Source organism: Bubalus bubalis, chromosome 12, assembly GCF_019923935.1.
Source record: "Bubalus bubalis isolate 160015118507 breed Murrah chromosome 12, NDDB_SH_1, whole genome shotgun sequence".
Taxonomy (NCBI): domain Eukaryota; kingdom Metazoa; phylum Chordata; class Mammalia; order Artiodactyla; family Bovidae; genus Bubalus; species Bubalus bubalis.
Genome location: NC_059168.1, coordinates 11,580,273 through 11,597,920, shown reverse-complemented (window position 1 = coordinate 11,597,920; position 17,648 = coordinate 11,580,273). Strand labels below are relative to the sequence as shown.

Below are 17,648 nucleotides of genomic sequence, written 5' to 3'. Positions count from 1 at the left end.
ACGTTTCCACATCTTTGCAGAGAAGATTAAAAATTTTAACTACAGAGCTGTGAAGACTGAATGTTTTGTTTAGTAAATTGCAGGTTGTCATCCAGCTAGCAAATGGCAAATCTAGGAATCTAACCCAAACTGCAAAGTCTATTCTGTTAATTATCATTACTGAACAATAAACTTAAATGCCTACTATCCTCTTCAGATTCTAACATTGTACGATCTAGCATAAGCTACTCCGATTGGTTCCAACTTCAAGAATCCCTGTTTTATAGATCCATATTCCCCTACCCTACCCTAAGGCCATCTGTATTATCAAAGAGTAAGGAGCAAGAAATTGCACAAATACATAAATATCAAAATCAAGAAGAAAAGAGAATAAAAGTAAATCCAGGAACACCAAACCAAGTGAGCATCAACTTATTTGACTCCAAAGGCCATATTCTGTGGAAGTTTTGCAGAGCACCCAGCACAAAAGAGGTTTCAATGGCAGTACTGCTTTTACTTGGCAGGCATTACGTGGCCTACATGAACTCAGCTGGTAGTACCATGCCTGATCTAAATCAAAAGATGTTCTACACAATAAATAAAAGAGCTCATTTTGCTGTAGCCAAGATTTAACCAAAGAAAGTCAAAGGCTGAAAGAATTGTGTGAATGAGCGTGCTCAGTCGCGTAGTCATGTCCAATTAGAGACCCCATGGACTGCAGCCTGCCGGGCTCCTCTGTTCATGGGATTTCCCAGGCAAGAATACTGGAGTGAGTTGCCATTTCCTTCTCCAGGGGATCTTTCCTACCCAGGGATTGAACTCAAGCCTCCTGCATTGCAGGCAGATTCTTTACCACTGGGCCACTTCGGAAGACCATGGAAAGAGCCATGGTGAAAACTAATCTTACCCAAGGATCAGTTTCTTTAAAACTAATTACTAAAGGAAGAATGCCTGGGAGCCTTCAATTTCTTTTATGAGCAACCAGTTCCTTTTCTAAGCATCAGCTATATAACCCATATAATTTGGCAAAGCCAAGTTAGAATTTTAAAAGTAAATAAATTCTTCCTTTTGTTAAAGGACTTCACATAGAAATCAACCTAGCCAAGAATGTTTATGTTACAAATGTTATTTAGTCCCACAAAGCCTAAGGCAAACTAATCAAAATAACAAATACAGAACTTCCCTCCTGCACAAATTCCATAACAAGTGAATTACAGAAATCAATTTCATAAAGAAAACTAAAAAACAGTATACAATTAACAAAGAAATACTTTAGACATTTTTTATAAACTCAGGTCAAGCTAAATTGATTATTCCAAAATAAGACATACTCAGTATTCTGGAAGCACACTGTAAGAATATCAACATAGAAAATGGGACAGGACAAAAGGGAAGGTTTTTCTACTTGCTTTAAAGATGGCTCTACTTCTTGTGGCAGAACTCACAGGAGGGTCCATTAAATGCTTTCAAGCCAATTCATGTTAAGAGATTTACACGAAGATGAACGTGGGTTTTTTTGTTTTGCTTTTTTAATAAAACTACTTAACTAAAAATTCAAAATGGCAATAAACAGTAGAATGAACACTTTTAAAATTCCTCCTCAGATTCCAGTATATGATTGAACTTCTATTCTAGGTTTTATTGCAGGAAGGGGAAACTCTTCCAGGGCCCAAGACTGGGCTCTTGTCTAATACTCAGAAGTGAACTGTCCGAGGAGACACATGTGCTAACAAAGCAAGAGACTTTATTGGGAAGGGGAAACTGGGCAGAGAGAAGGAAGGTAAGGGAACCCAAGAGAACTGCTCTGCCACACGGTTCGCAGCCTCAGGTTTTATGGCGATCACATTAGTTTCCAGGTTGTCTTTGGCCAGTCACTCTGACTCAGGGTCCTGCCTGGTGGTGCACACCTTGTGCCAAGATGGATGCCACTGAGAAGGATTTCTGGAAGGTGGTAGGACACGTTAACATTTCCTTTTGACCTTTCCCAAACTCTTCCAGTTGGTGGTGGCTTATTAAGTCCGTGTTCCTTACCAGGACTTCCTACTGTAAAATAACTCATGCCAATGGTTACTATAGAGCCTGGCCAAGGTGGACAGTTTAGTCAGTGTGCTTCCCCTAGCAGCTTCATACTTATCAGTTCAGTTCAGTTGCTCAGTCGTGTCCGACACTTTGCGATCCCATGAATCGCAGCACGCCAGGCCTCCCTGTCCATCATCAACTCCCGGAGTTCACTGAGACTCACATCCATCGAGTTGGTGATGCCATCCAGCCATCTCATCCTCTGTCATCCCCTTCTCCTCCTTCCCCCAATCCCTCCAAGCATCAGAGTCTTTTCCAATGAGTCAACTCTTCGCATGAGGTGGCCAAAGTACTGGAGTTTCAGCTTTAGCATCAGTCCTTCCAAAGAACACCCAGGACTGATCTCCTTTAGAATGGACTGGTTGGATCTCCTTGCAGTCCAAGGGACTCTCAAGAGTCTTCTCCAACACCACAGTTCAAAAGCATCAATTCTTCGGCACTCAGCTTTCTTCACAGTCCAATTCTCACATCCATACTTATACATTCTCTTGATTTTCTACAGCTTCCCAGGTATATTGGAAGACAACCGAAAGACTCAGAGACTTCTGCTGCTGCTGCTAAGTCACTTCAGTTGCGTCCGACTCTGTGTGACCCCACAGATGGCAGCCCATCAGGCTCCCCCGTCCCTTGGATTCTCTAGGCAAGAACACTGGAGTGGGTTGCCATTTCCTCCTCCAATGCATGAAAGTGAAAAGTGAAAGTGAAGTTGCTCAGTCGTGTCCAACTCTTAGCCACCCCATGGACTGTAGCCCATCAGGCTCCTCCATCCACGGGAATTTCCAGGCAAGAGTACTGGAGTGGGGTGCCATTGCCTTCTCTGCAGAGACTTCTAGCTTAACACATTTTAAACCAGACTGACTATACCATTGTTTCCTAGATCCAAAGGCAAAATTAAACTGTACAATTCAGTAAAAAGTAAATCTATTCAAGACCAAAATAAGAGTGTATTAACTTTCTATTGCTGTGTAATATACTACCATAAAGTTAGTGACTTAAAAGTACACAAAAATATTACCTGAGTTTCCACAGATCAGAAGTTAAGCATGTTTGTGCTGAGTCTTCTGTTTAAGGTCTCATCAGACTGAAATCATGATGTCAATCAGGCCTGTGGTTTCATTTGGAGCTCAGGGTCTTCTACGTTTACTCATACTGTTGCCAGAATTCAGTTGCTTGTGGTCGTAGAACTCAGGTCCCCATTTTCTTGCTAGCTGGTGGCTGGGGATAGCTCTCAGCAACTCATGGCGGCCTACAATTTCCTGCCACATGGCCCTCTCCAAAACATGGCAATCTGTTTCTTCAAGATCAACAGTTAAGCATCAGATGCAGTTGTTAATCTAATTTCTGTATCTAACCTGTCAGTTCAGTTCAGCTGCTCAGTTGTGTCCAACTCTTTGTGACGCCATGGACTGCAGTACACCAGGCTTCCCTGTCCATCACTAACTCCCAGAACTTGCTCAAACTCATGTCCATCAAGTCGATGATGCCATCCAACCATCTCATCCTCTGTCATCCCCTTCTCCTCCTGCCTTCAATCTTTCCCAGCATCAGGGCCTTTTCCAATGAGTCAGTTCTTTGCACCAGGTAGCCAAAGTATTGGAGCTTCAGAATCAGCATCAGTCCTTCTGATATACAGGACTGATTTCCTTTAGGATTGACTGGTTTGATCTCCTTACAGTTCAAGGGACGCTCAAGAGTCTTGTCCAACACTACAGTTCAAAAGCATGAATTCTTCGGTGCTCAGGTTTCTTTATGGTCCAACTCTCACATCCACACATGACTACTGGAAAAACCACAGCTTTGACTATATGGACATTTGACTGTACTTCTAGACCTTCTTTTAAAGGTGCTCACCTTATACACTAGGCTCACACACTCAAGGGAGAATATTTTACAGGGTGTACAGACCAGGGGGCAGGAATCCTGCGGACTATCTCAGAATTTTGCCTACCACTTGAAACCAAAGCAAAGATCTTCCTACAGATAAAGCTTTATCCAGAAACAATATAATACCTGGAATACAGAAAAATGAATAAAACTACATATCCCTCAAATGGCATTTTTTCGTCAGCCTCAAATAGTAATTTTTGCATCATATATCTTGACAAAATTGAACAAACACTTTGAGATTATAATCTCAGATAAAAGTCTGGAGCCTACTTTGCTCATTAAACCCCAATTTGGTGGAGTCCTTCTGGTGGCTTAAATGGTATATCCCAAAGAGAAGCCAGTCTACCAACTGCCTCCAACATTTCATTTTACAAAGGACAAAATTCAACCATGGATCAATGCAGCAACTCAGGATAGGGTAAGTAGAATAAGAAAAAGGGAGATGTCCACCAAGAAAAAGCATAATGTACTACATAACTGCTAGAAGCACCTAGACCAACTATCAAAATTGATACTTTCAAATCTGTTTTCTTGTATAATTCTAAAGAAGGCCACTTAAATTTTTCTTTAAAGGACAAGAACATAGTTTTAAGGCCAAAACTGCAGTTGTTGAACTAAAAATGATGATTAGTGGCACAGACAATGCTAAAAACTGGATCAGTAAATTATAAGGCAAACATACAGGGGAGAAATGTTAAAGAGATGAAACTGTGAATAAAAAAGGAAAAAAACATGGAGATATGTATTTTTCTAGGCTATGTAATAGTAGGTTGTAGCAGAGTAGCTAGCTATTCACTGAAACTATTTCTTCTTTCTCTCAGTCATACAGATAAACTGTATTTCCAATCCTCACTTGCAGTGTGTGAGCTTCAGCCAATGTAATGTTGGCAGCAGTCATACGTATCACTCACAAGTTGGTCAATGAAAAAAAAAAAAAAAGTCCCTAATGCTGTTACTCCTTTCCCTACTGCTATAACACTGAAAGTCACAAGTTGAAGTGATAGAGCCACAAGTCCTAGATCCCTTCATAGTCATTTGAAGAAGAGCTACCCCACCAGGAATACCCATTGAAGACTTCACCTAAGCAAAAAAATAGAATTTCTAGGGTGAGATTTTAGAGTTTAACTATTATAAGAGGTAGCATTATCTAAAGAAACAATCACTAGAGTTGGAAGAATGGTGTTGATAACAAAAAATAAAAAAAAGCCTAAAATAAATGGCATCAGTTTAGAGGTCAGGCAGTAGGCAGTAAGAATATATATATTTAGTAAGCAAGTCAAAAGCCTGAAGAGCCCTATGATATTGTGGGGGAAAAAAAAAAAAAAAAAAAAAAACTGGTAAAACGGAAATCAGTAATAAATGAAAAGGCATACCACGTGGCTACTGGGCCTGTAGCTCTACAAGTGAATGTAGAGAGTTATAGCGTATCTTGGCATTTACTTTCTGCTTTTAGCAAAGTTTTACACAAAAGAGATGAGCACAGAATTTCCCAATTTGCAAACTAATATTTGGGCCATAGTTCTGAGCCCAGAAACTTGGGCCTCAGAGGGTCAGAAAGCTGAACACATACAGATTCCAAACAGTAAAAGAAAAAGAAGGTAAAAGTTTGAGCAATTAAGTCTAAAGAAAAACTTGTTGAACTTAATTCTGAGGCAAAAATTAGATTCAGGTATGGTTTTCTTACTCATTATTTCCAATGGCCTCCAAGTAGGGCCATTAAAATAAGAAAAAAGACATGAGGCAAGAGTTATTCTCCCCCAATTCCACTACCTCTCCAAACAGGGAAGAAGGAAAAAATCATTCCTGAAAATTATATATAGAAAAGAACACTGGGTACACTATCTAAACAGAACCTACTGGAAACAAACAGATAAGAGGTCTACTAAATTTCGAGGTAACTATAATGCCAAAAACCCACAAATCTGGACTAAATAAATCTTTGTTCAGAACATTAAAGAAAAGTAGTGAAAAGCGAAGGAGAAAAGGAAAGATATAAGCATCTGAATGCAGAGTTCCAAAGAATAGTAAGGAGAAATAAGAAAGCCTTCCTCAGCGATCAATGCAAAGAAATAGAGGAAAACAATAGAATGAGAAAGACTAGAGACCTCTTCAAGGAGAAGGCAATGGCACCCCACTCCAGTACTCTTGCCTGGAAAATCCCATGGGCGAAGGAGCCTGGTAGGCTGCAGTCCATGGGGTTGCAAAGAGTCGGACACAACTGAGCGACTTCACTTTCACTTTTCACTTTCATGCATTGGAGAAGGAAATGGCAACCCACTCCAGTGTTCTTGCCTGGAGAATCCGAGGGACAGGGAAGCCTGGTGGGCTGCCATCTATGGGGTCGCACAGAGTCGGACACGACTGAAGCGACTTAGCAGCAGCAGGGTTTTGTTTTGTTTTTTTTTTTAAGAAGCTTGTTTATTTTGTTCTTAGCACACATTTTATTATTTATTTATCTTTTTGTTTGTTTCTTTGGCTGTTCCCTGTGGCATACGGGATCTTAGTTCCCTGACCAGGGATCAAACCCTCATCCATTGCACTGGAAGTACAGAATGGTAACCCCTGGACCACCAGGAAGACCCTGTGGTCGGGTTTTTGGGCTGTAGGCATGGAGGTGGCACATCATCACTACGACACTGACTTCATTGCCAGAACTTAAACACATGGGTTTGATCCCTGGTCAGGGAACTAAGATCCCGTATGCCACAGGGAACAGCCAAAGAAACAAACAAAAAGATAAATAAATAATAAAATGTGTGCTAAGAACAAAATAAACAAGCTTCTTAAAAAAAAAAAAAAAAAAAAAGCCCTACCACATCCAGTACTCTTTGGTCTTTTCCCTTCTGCAGCAAGCTTCAAAACCATATTAAAAACGACAGAGCCATATAATGGTGACATTTCTTAAATCTCCATTGCAAAGAAAACCATCACAAATCAGAAACATCATTTTGGACTTGACATAAGAGAGAAATAAACCATAACCTCTCCCTTTTAATCCAACATCCATGAATTCAAACAAATATTTATTGAACATCTATATGTACAAAGTATGCGGGTATGTGGTAGTTTCTCTCCCTCCCACTTTCCTTACTTTTTAGGGACTACAGAAGATTTTAAAATGTGTAAGATATCCTTACTCAAGGATCTTAAAGCATAAGATAGTAATAGATGCAATAAGAGCTATACTTGAGATGAAAAATATTACAGGAGGAATAAAGGGTTATCAATTAATTAAAAAGTCCTGAATTCACAAAAGATTTCATTACCATTTCTTTAAATGACAAAAATACAGTCAACAGCTAACAGTTTACACAGACTGAATGACAGAGCAGATAAATTCATCTCAATCTAATCTGAATTCTATACTACAGGATCTGACCTTTATAAACTGAACTTGAGCAAATCACTTCCCTGCCCTAGGCCATAATTTCTTCAAATAACTAGGGAGAGAGACAAAAAATCTCATTAAATGAAATAATAATACTCTTCATGGAATCTTGTCTCTTACTTCAAAACCGAAGTAATTTCTCAAGCAAAGGCCGAGAAAAAGCAACTCTACTCTTCAATATTTTGAAAGGTTAGTAAAAAATTTTCAACCACAATAAAGACTTGCCTTACAAGATACTTTCATTCCTGTACTCAAAATATACACAGCAAAGCCAAAGTATATTTCCAATGATTAATTTTTTCTACATCACTAAAAAAAAAAGACATGATATGATTATTTCCATCAAAGTTTATCATCAACTAGTTTTAAACTTTGCACTTTGCAAAGTATAATAATAAAAAAATTTTAAAGGAGAAAGGAGAAAAGAATATCTGTATTCTCTTAGGAAAGGGATTTCCAACAGGCAGATCTCTTTTACAGAATCAAATACCTAAAAGAATAGCTGAGACCAAAAATCTGACCCAAAATATGACCTACTCCCTTCTTCCTCACATAATGATGCAAACTACAAATGACTTATTCAAGAACATAGTTGTTTATAGAACCAAAAGAGACTTCCCATAAAAAAAATGAATCTACTACTTATCATTTTAGGTTACATCAAGGTATCCTGAGAAATTTTAATAAAATCAGCATGACTTAAGTTTCAAAGAGCAAATAATATTGCAAATTACTACTGTTCTTTATTCATAACAACAAGGTACTTCTGGATGTTCTGTGTGACTTTCATAAATTAGAGATGAAGATACTGAAAGAAAAAATCTAAATACTTTGTTACTTTTTAATGAGTTATAAGCGAATTCCTTTCTATGATCATAAATCACACCATTTCCAACAGGCCTTTTTTCATCGATATCCCTGATACATGAATAACAATTACAGAAATACTCATATATAACATTTTGCTTGCACAGTAAATAATCAATCAGAAGTATATGCAGCACAATTTAGCTCATTAACTATAAGTAGTACTTTTTGAAACCCTGGGCTTTGAATCATACCCAAAGTCTAGAAAAGTATTCAAAAAATAGAAAAACCTCTTAAAAACAACAGTATAAACCATAACAGCCAATTAATATTTACTGAGCATTTACAGAGCAAAACAATATACTAGTAAATAATTCACTGCTCTGTTAAGAAAATAAAAAATATTTTAAAACCACGTGTTCCCATAAAGATGAAGGACTTCCCTAAAATGACAAGAAACAATTAAGACACTTAGCAAAAACAAATCTATGTAATAGAATACTTGCAAAGTCACTGGCCAACCTATCATAAACCCCAGACCTACTTGCTTCATGGCCGTCTCTCCAATTTTGTCTGAATGTTTGCGGATACTCTCCAGAAAGTCTTTCAGATCGGACATAGACACATCCTTAATTTCTTCCCGAAGCTTGGGGATATTGTCCACCATCACCTTGCAGAATCGATAATGGCTTACTTGAGGAAGATAGGTATGCTCTAGATGTTCCAGAGTTTTCAGTGCAGGATAATGCCTATAAAAGGAATTGCATCACCTTTAGCTCAATTCAGTCTTCTTTAGGGCCACAGATATATTCCTCAGGGAAAATTTCTAGCCTGAATTAGTTTTCACTTACATTAAGACAAATGCAGGACTGTTTCAATAAAAACATCAATGGAAAAATAAATATCAAATTATTAAAAACTAATATATGTATTATAGGATTTAATAAATTATAATCAAAAAATATTTTATCCCAAGAATAGAGAAAACATAGAAAATCCACCAATGAAATTCATTACATAAAGAATAAAGGCCACAGCTAGGAGATTAAAAAAAGAGAGCAAAAATAAAGAAAAATACAAAATGATCCTATCAGTGCCATAAAAATCATCCTATAAAATAAAGTACCCAAGGACAGACTTTCAACTGTGGCACACAGAAGAACTTAGCAAATCTTTTACTCAAAAAGCAAATATAAACTGGATAAAACTTTGCAAACAGCCATTTCAGGACTCTGGAAATTAGAAAGGACTCTGGAAAGTAGAACAATAGCTTGAGAAGGGTTTATTCATGAAAACTGATAAACAGAGAGGGACTTAATGGTGTTCTTGCCTGGGGCTACCTCCATCATCCTTTTCACCTTCCCTCATCACATCCCTGGTTACAACTTGTCAGGAAAATGAGCAACTTCTCTGCCATTAGGGGTTGACATGATTTGGAGCAGAGGATGAAAATCCTATACTGACTAGTGCTGTTAGGAAAAGTAGCAAACTCAGTTACAAAAAGGAGGTGGGAGCTCCCATATCTACTGGCCTGATGTTCATCTTGGTTGGGACAAAGTGCTGACTAGAGGACTAATCAAAAACTTAACAAGGAAGTAAGAAATAAGAGACCCACAGAATAACCTAATCAGTTCAGTTCAGTCGCTCAGTCGTGTCCGACTCTTTGCGACCTCATGAACCGCAGCACGCCAGGCCTCCCTGTCCATCACCAACTCCCAGAGTTGACCCAAACTCATGTCCATTGCAGAGAAGGTGATGGCACACCACTTCAGTACTACTGCCTGGAAAATCCCATGGATGGAGGAGTCTGGTAGGCTACAGTCCATGGGGTCGCTAAGAGTCGGACACGACTGAGCAACTTCACGTTCACTTTTCACTTTCATGCATTGGAGAAGGAAATGACAACCCACTCCAGTGTTCTTGCCTGGAGAATCCCAGGGACGGGGGAGCCTGATGGGCTGCCATCTATGGGGTCGCACAGAGGTGGACACAACTGAAGCAACTTAGCAGAAGCAGCATGTCCATTGAGTTGGTGATGCATTCCAACCATCTCATCCTCTGTTGTCCCCCTTCTCCTCCTGCCCTCAGTCTTTCCCAGCATCAGGGTCTTTTTAAATGAGTCAGCTCTTCACATCAGGTAGCCAAAGTATTGGAGTTTCAGCTTCAACATCAGTCCTTCCAAAGAAAACCCAGGACTGATCTCCTTTAGGATGGACTGGGTGGATCTCCTTGCAGTCCAAGGGACTCTCAAGAGTCTTCTCCAACACCACAGTTCAAAAGCATCAATTCTTTGGCGCTCAGCTTTCTTTATAGTCCAACTCTCACATCCATACATGACCACAGGAAAAACCATAGCCTTGACTAGACGGACCTTTGTTGATGAAGTAATGTCTCTGCTTTTTAATATGCTGTCTAGGTTGGTCATAACTTTCCTTCCAAGGAGTAAGCGTCTTTTAATTTCATGGCTGCAATCACCATCTGCAGTGATTTTGGAGCCCAAAAAAATAAAGTCAGCCACTGTTTCCACTGTTTCCCCATCTATTTCCTGCCGGGGTCCAGCCCCAGCTGATCCAGGGTATTCGAAGGAGAGACGGCATAGGCGAGGGTCAGGAAACAACTGCTTAATTACACTTTAATTAAGGATACAAAGAGTAATAGAATAAGGATAGCTCAGTAGGAAAATTCAGTGCAGAAAAGAAGCTGAGTAGCTTGGTTTACGCGGGAGACCAATAAAACTTCAAGACAAGAAGTTTGCACCACTTACGTAGGCCGCAGGGGCCGCAGACGTCCTTCCGTTCTCCCGAAGGAGAGGAGACACTGAGGCCTCCCCGGTCGGATCTTAGAAGCCCAGGCATAATTAGCAAGCATGGCGGGTTCCGCGCTCCAGATGGAGACTCAGCCAGAATTTGAAAGAGAGAGCGACATGGGGAGACCAAGTTTCGGTGAACAAGGCCCGCACTTTATTTTCCAAAGTAGTTTTTATACCTTAAGTTGTGCATAGAGGATAATGGGGGAAGGGGTGGAGTCATGCAAGGACAGCAGTTCCTGGTCCTAATCGAAGCCAGGCTTTCAAACTTATCATATGCAAAAGTTCAGGTGAATTACATCATCTTCTGGCCAGGAGGCCTGTTAACATTTTAAGAAACTTATTTTTCTCTAAAGGTGATTATTCCCAAGTCAGGCACCAGCCTCCAAAAAAGCATTGGACAAAGCTGCATTTTACATTTCTATACACCCATTATATCAATCAATACACCTCCAAGGACACAGTAGGTAAGGAGTATGGAGACTTAACAGCAAACATTGGCTCAATAAGTGAAAAACCCTTCACCAATACAATTTCTAATCAATCTTTTAACTACTCAAAAGAATCTGTGTTTAGACAGTTTAGAACATCTCCTGCCTCTCACAGTTGGGAGGCTCTGAACAATCACATGTGACCGGAAAAACCTATTCAGGCAGGCTAGAGGATTTCCAAAGGAGTTTGTAGGTTGAAACACTGTCACACCCAGGAATTATTAACTGGAGCTGTAAGCTAACTCTTTTTTCAGAGAGAGGTAGTCGGGGACAGCCCCCCGTAAAGTCAGAGGTGTAGGTGAAAGCACAAAGCAGAAAGTAGGCAGACTCTGGTTTGGGGGTAGATGCTCGAGAATTTCCAGGGGTACTCCTGAGGCTCGATCCCGCCTTTGCGTATGCCGAGCCTCCTTCCTCATGACCTTTGTCATGGGCGGAGTTCCTCACGCTGGCTCCCGGCAGTGATAGAATTCCAGTTGAGCTATTCCAGATCCTGAAAGATGATGCTGTGGAAAGTGCTGCACTCAATATGCAATATGCAATATGCACTCAATATGCAATATGCCGGCTCCCGGCAATTTCCCATGAAGTGATGGGACTGGATGCCATGGTCTTAGTTTTCTGAATGTTGAGCTGTAAGCCAACATTTTCACTCTCCTCTTTCACTTTCATCAAGAGGTTCTTTAGTTCTTCTTCACTTTCTGCCATAAGGGTGGTGTCATCTGCATATCTGAGGTTATTGATATTTCCCCCAGCAATCTTGATTCCAGCTTGTGCTTCTTCCAGCCCAGCATTTCTCATGATGTACTCTGCATATAAGTTAAATAAGCAGGGTGACGATATACAGCCTTGATGTACTCCTTTTCCTATTTGGAACTGGTCTGTTGTTCCATATCCAGTTCTAACTGTTGCTTCCTGACCTGTATACAGGTTTCTCAAGAGGCAGGTCAGGTGGTCTGGTATGCCCATCTCTTGAAGAATTTTCCACAGTTTATTGTGATCCACACAGTCAAAGGTTTTGGCATAGTCAATAAAGCAGAAATAGATGTTTTTCTGGAACTCTATTGCTTTTTCAATGATCCAGCAGATGTTGGCAATTTGATCTCTGGTTCCTCTGCCTTTTATAAGACCAGCTTGAATATCTAGAGTTCACAGTTCACATATTGCTGAAGCCTGGCTTGGAGAATTTTGACCCTGATAATCACGATGGTGTGATCACTCACCTAGTGCCAGACATCCTGGAATGTGAAGTCAAGGGGGCCTTAGGAAGCATTACCATGAACAAAGCTAGTGGAGGTGATGGAATTCCAGTTGAGCTATTTCAAATCCTGAAAGATGATGCTATGAAAGTGCTGCACTCAATATGTCAGCAAATTTGGAAAACTCAGCAGTGGCCACGGGACTGGAAAAGGTCAGTTTTCATTCCAATCCCAAAGAAAGGCAATGCGAAAGAATGCTCAAACTACTGCACAATTGCACTCATCTCACACGCTAGTAAAGTAATGCTCAAAATTCTCCGAGCCAGGCTTCAGCAATACAAATAACCTGACAGCTCTCTGCATATCCCTAGCTGACCCAGAGGCTGTGCACAAACACAGGTAACACCTAAAAGGGCCTAAGCACCACACACAGCACTGGCTGACTAGTAGGCTTCAGGCTCGCACCCAGGAGAAGGATATAAAAGCTCAGCAAAGTTGAAAACTGCCTGAATTTTTAATGTAGTCCCTAATCCACAAACAAATCCACTGACAAAGGGTAGATACTTTTATTGGCTCAAGTTTCTTAGAGCACCCAGGACCAATCATTAGCTGATGACTAACCCTTAAAAATGAAAACGAAATATATTCCTGGAAAAACAAAGACTGAGATAATTCCTTGTTAATAGATCTTCCTTACAAGAAATACTAACGAAAGTCAGAAAGGAAATGACAGCAAGTAGTAATGTGAATTCTCAGTAAAAAAGAAAGAAGAAGAACACAGGAAACAATAAATATCTGCTGAATATAAAAAACTGAACATCGTTTTTTCTCTTTTCTCCTTTTAATACAGTAAAAGACATTTATAAAACAATGATTATAATATTGCATTGTTGGCTTTATAAAATATATAGATGAAACATAAATAACAATAATAGCACTAAAGAAGAGGGAAGAAATGGAGCTAAGTTGAAGCAAAACTACTTCTATATACTACACCAAAAGTAAATCAGCAATGACCTAAAATAGACTATGACACATAGTCTATGACAAATGAAGAAGCAGATTATAATCCATAGAGTAACCTCTAAAAAAACAAGCAACTCAAAAAATACACTGTTAAAAAATTTATGGTGCTTCCCTGGTGGTCCAGCGGTTAAGACTCTGCCTCCAAGTGCAGGGGACACAGGTTCTATCCCTGGTCCAGGAAGATTCCACAGGCACTGGAGCAACTAAGCTCGTGTGCCACAACTACTAAGCCTGTACCCCATAAGAGAAGATACCACAGCGAGAAGTCCATGCACCACAATGAAGAGTGGCCCCCACTAGCCCCAACTGTGCTCAGCAAAGGCTGTGCACAGCAACGAAGACCCACCACAGTCTAAGTAAATAAACAATAAATAATTTTTCACAAAAACTTATGGAAGAATTAAAACAGTATACTACAAAATATTTAATACAACAAAGGAGTAAAAGATAAATAAGAACAAAAAAGACATGAAGAATAGAGAGTAAAACCCAACCATATGAATAATTATGTTAAATGCAAATGGACTAATAAGCTTGCTAATCAAAAGGTAGATTTAAAAAGCATGATCCAACTATATGTTGCCTATAAGAAACCCACTTTAGAGTCACATATACAAACAGGTTAAAGTAAAAGCTACAATAATATACACCCCAAATGTAACCATACAAGTGTTTGAATGGCTATATTAATATACAACAAATATTGTTGGAAACATAGAAGGACATTTTATAATAATTTTATAGGGACAAGATTTACCTCTTAGGTAGGAAAGCTTCTATTAGCATAAGAGAACAAATGAAACTAAGATTGATACAGCTGACTAAGCAAAAACAAAATACTGCTGCTGCTGCTGCTGCTGCTGCTAAGTCGCTTCAGTCGTGTCCAACTCTGTGCGACCCCAGAGACGGCAGCCCACCAGGCTCTCCCACCCCTGGGATTCTCCAGGCAAGAACACTGGAGTGGGCTGCCATCTCCTTCTCCAATGCATGAAAGTGAAAAGTCAAAGTGAAGTCGCTCAGTCGTGTCTGACTCTTCGCAACCCCATGGACTGCAGCCCACCAGGCTCCTCCATCTATGGGATTCTCCAGGCAAGAGTACTGGAGTGGGTGCCATTGCCTTCTCCGATGTATGGCTACATATAGTAAATATAAGCCCCCACACAAACAAGTACATAGAAAATGACTAGAAAAATACATACAAAAATGTTAACTGTGATTTTTTCTTTCCTTCGGATAGAAACCTTAAAGGTAATAAATTTCTTCTTCATGTTTTTAATTTCCACATTTCCCATAATATACCTGGTATAGGAAAAACCCTTGGACTGCTAGGAGATCAAACCAGTCAATCCTAAAGGAAATCAGTCCTGAATATTCATTGGAATGACTGATGCTGAAGCTGAAGCTCCAATACTTTGGCCACCTGATGCGAAGAACTGACAGAACTGACTCATTGGAAAAGACCCTGATGCTGGGAAAGACTGAAGGCAGGAGGAGAAGGGGATGACAGAGGATGAGATGGTTGAATGGCATCACCAACTCGATGGATATGAGTTTGAGCAAGCTCCAGGAGCTGGTAATGGACTGGGAAGTCTGGCGTGCTGCAGTCCATGAGGTCACAAAGAGTTGGACATGACTAAGCGACTGAACTGAACTGAGGAAAAACTCAGTTCTGATCCTTTAAGTGAAAGACTTCTAGTTCTACTTTAGGTTTTAAGAATGAATTTCATGGTAAATACTTAAACTCTTTTTACTCCAATGCACTTAATAGCACAAACACTAAAGCCTAGAGGTTGGATTTACTTGTTTTCTTTGTTTATGTTTTCCCTTCCTCTGTTCCAAAAATCAAAATTTTAATCCAAATAAATGAAGGGAAGAAATTTATTTCCCCTAAATTTAGAAATAAAACTACAAATATAGTTTAACCTGAAACGGTTGCTTTTATCAAAATGTTACAGACTCAAAAACAGTACAATTTACATGGTTTAGTGTAAACATAATAGTGTTTATACTACAATTAGGTATGAAGAGCTATGTGCAATAAAATGCATTTCCTCTAGAGAGAAACTTTAGAATGGATATAAACTCAGAAATTAAGCCAAAAGATAAACACACTTTAGGGTCTAGTTATATTTTGGAACACTGTTTACAGAATGAGAAAAATCTAACAATGTTGCCTGCGGACACAGGCACATTCACTGATGAGACACATGGCTGTATACTGGAAACATCTGGTCTGTCAAATAACGCCACATTTTTCAAGGCTAATTAGTATAAAATCCAGTGATTTCTGGCAATAAAGAATGTTACTTTATTTCTCCATTGTCCTTTCCCTAACATATTCATATTTCATCAATAATAGATCAATAGCATTCATTCAAATTCCCATGATCCTCCAATTAAACTCCTCTATAAAATAGTAAATAGTAAATGTCGCTCAGTCGTGTCTGACTCTTTGCGACCCCATGGACTGTATAAACTCCTCTATAGCAGACAACAAAAGAATAAAATTCTATTTCCAGGGGCCATGGAAATCTAGAACACAACTTTGACATTACTTTTGAAAACCTCTAAACATTATTAAAATGGAATCAAAAGCCAATTCCTAAGTTTCATTTGCATGTGTGCTAGTTCTCCCCTTCTCCCCAGTTCATGCAGATTCCCTAATAGAGATGTGAGCAGAAAGAACGTAAATGAAAATAAAAGCAAAAAATTGTTTAGAAAATGAGGCAGGAAATGAAGTCAAAATAATCCTAAAAATTGGATAACCTAAGCTCAGAATAACTTAGACATGGTTGAATGCTATTCTAAAAAGAGGAATGTTGATTATAGGCAAATTAAATTTTGGTACTTTTTTGCCTTGGTATGGAACTCTTTCAGGCTTCCCAGGTAGCTCAGTTGGTAAAGAATCTGCCTGCAATTCAGGAGACTGTGGTTCCACTCCTGAGTTGGGAAGATCCCTTGGAGAAGGGATAGGCTACCCACTCCAGTATTTTGGGGCTTCCATAGTGGCTCAGACAGTAAAGAATCTGCCTGCAATGCAGGAGACCTGGATTCGATCCCTAGGTTGGGAAGATCCCCTGGAGGAGGGCATGGCAACCCACTGCAGTATTCTTGCCTGGAGAATCCCCATGGATAGAGGAGCCTGGTGGGCTACAGTCCATGGGTCTCAAAGAGTCAGACACAACTGAGCAACTAAGCAGAGCACAGCACATGGCACTCTTTCACAATGACAGGTGTTAAATTTCTAATTGATCTTTTAAAGTGGTTCACAACTACCCATGAGAATTTTTTTTTAACTCAGAGTATGGTAAGAATATGAAATAAAAGCTTTCACCACAGAAAACACTGGTGTCTTTCCTAATTAAAGATCATTAATAAAAAATACTCAATTCCTTCTATGAGCTAATGATAGAAAGATGGTCAGATAGCTTTCCTCAGGGAGCACAAAACCTAGTATTATAATCAGTATTTATAGCTTTAAAAAAAGTAACTAAGCTTCCAGTCATGAAGGAATAACAAGAGAGAATGAACTCCCACTCTTAAGAAGTAAAATACTGGCTACGTGCGTGCTAAGTCACTTCAGTCATGTCCAACTCTTTGTGATCCTATGGAATGTAGCCCACCAGGCTTCTCTGCCATGGGATTCTGTAGGCAAGAACACTGAAGTGGGCTTCCATGCCCTTCTTCAGGGGATCTTTCCAATCCAAGAATTAAACTCATGCCTCTTATGCCTCCTGCACTGGCAGGCGGGTTCTTCACCACTAACACCACCTGGGAACTAGCTAAAATTCATAAAGCAACTGCTTTCAGACAGTGAACATCAAATAACACAAAACTGTGGTCTCTGAAAAAAGGAAAACAAACAAGGTGAATTTAATAGTTACCTGAATGTGACTTCTAGATCATGGACACAGTCAGAGAAAACCCAAACAGAGCCCAACAACTTAGCAGAGTCAGCATCAGAGGTGCAGTTCAGGAATAATGATGCA

General features: G+C 39.6%; 1 protein-coding gene across 6 annotated transcripts in view; it reads right to left on the bottom strand.

Moving 5' to 3' along the window:
- EXOC6B (exocyst complex component 6B) overlaps positions 1-17,648 on the bottom strand; it is a 723,334-nt gene that overhangs the window by 589,789 nt on the left and 115,897 nt on the right. For all 6 annotated transcript variants that reach the window (XM_045162201.1, XM_045162198.1, XM_045162202.1 and 3 more), the window contains one exon: positions 8,685-8,889. In XM_045162201.1, coding sequence (XP_045018136.1) covers positions 8,685-8,889 — 205 coding nt within the window. The remainder of the gene's footprint in view (positions 1-8,684; positions 8,890-17,648) is intronic.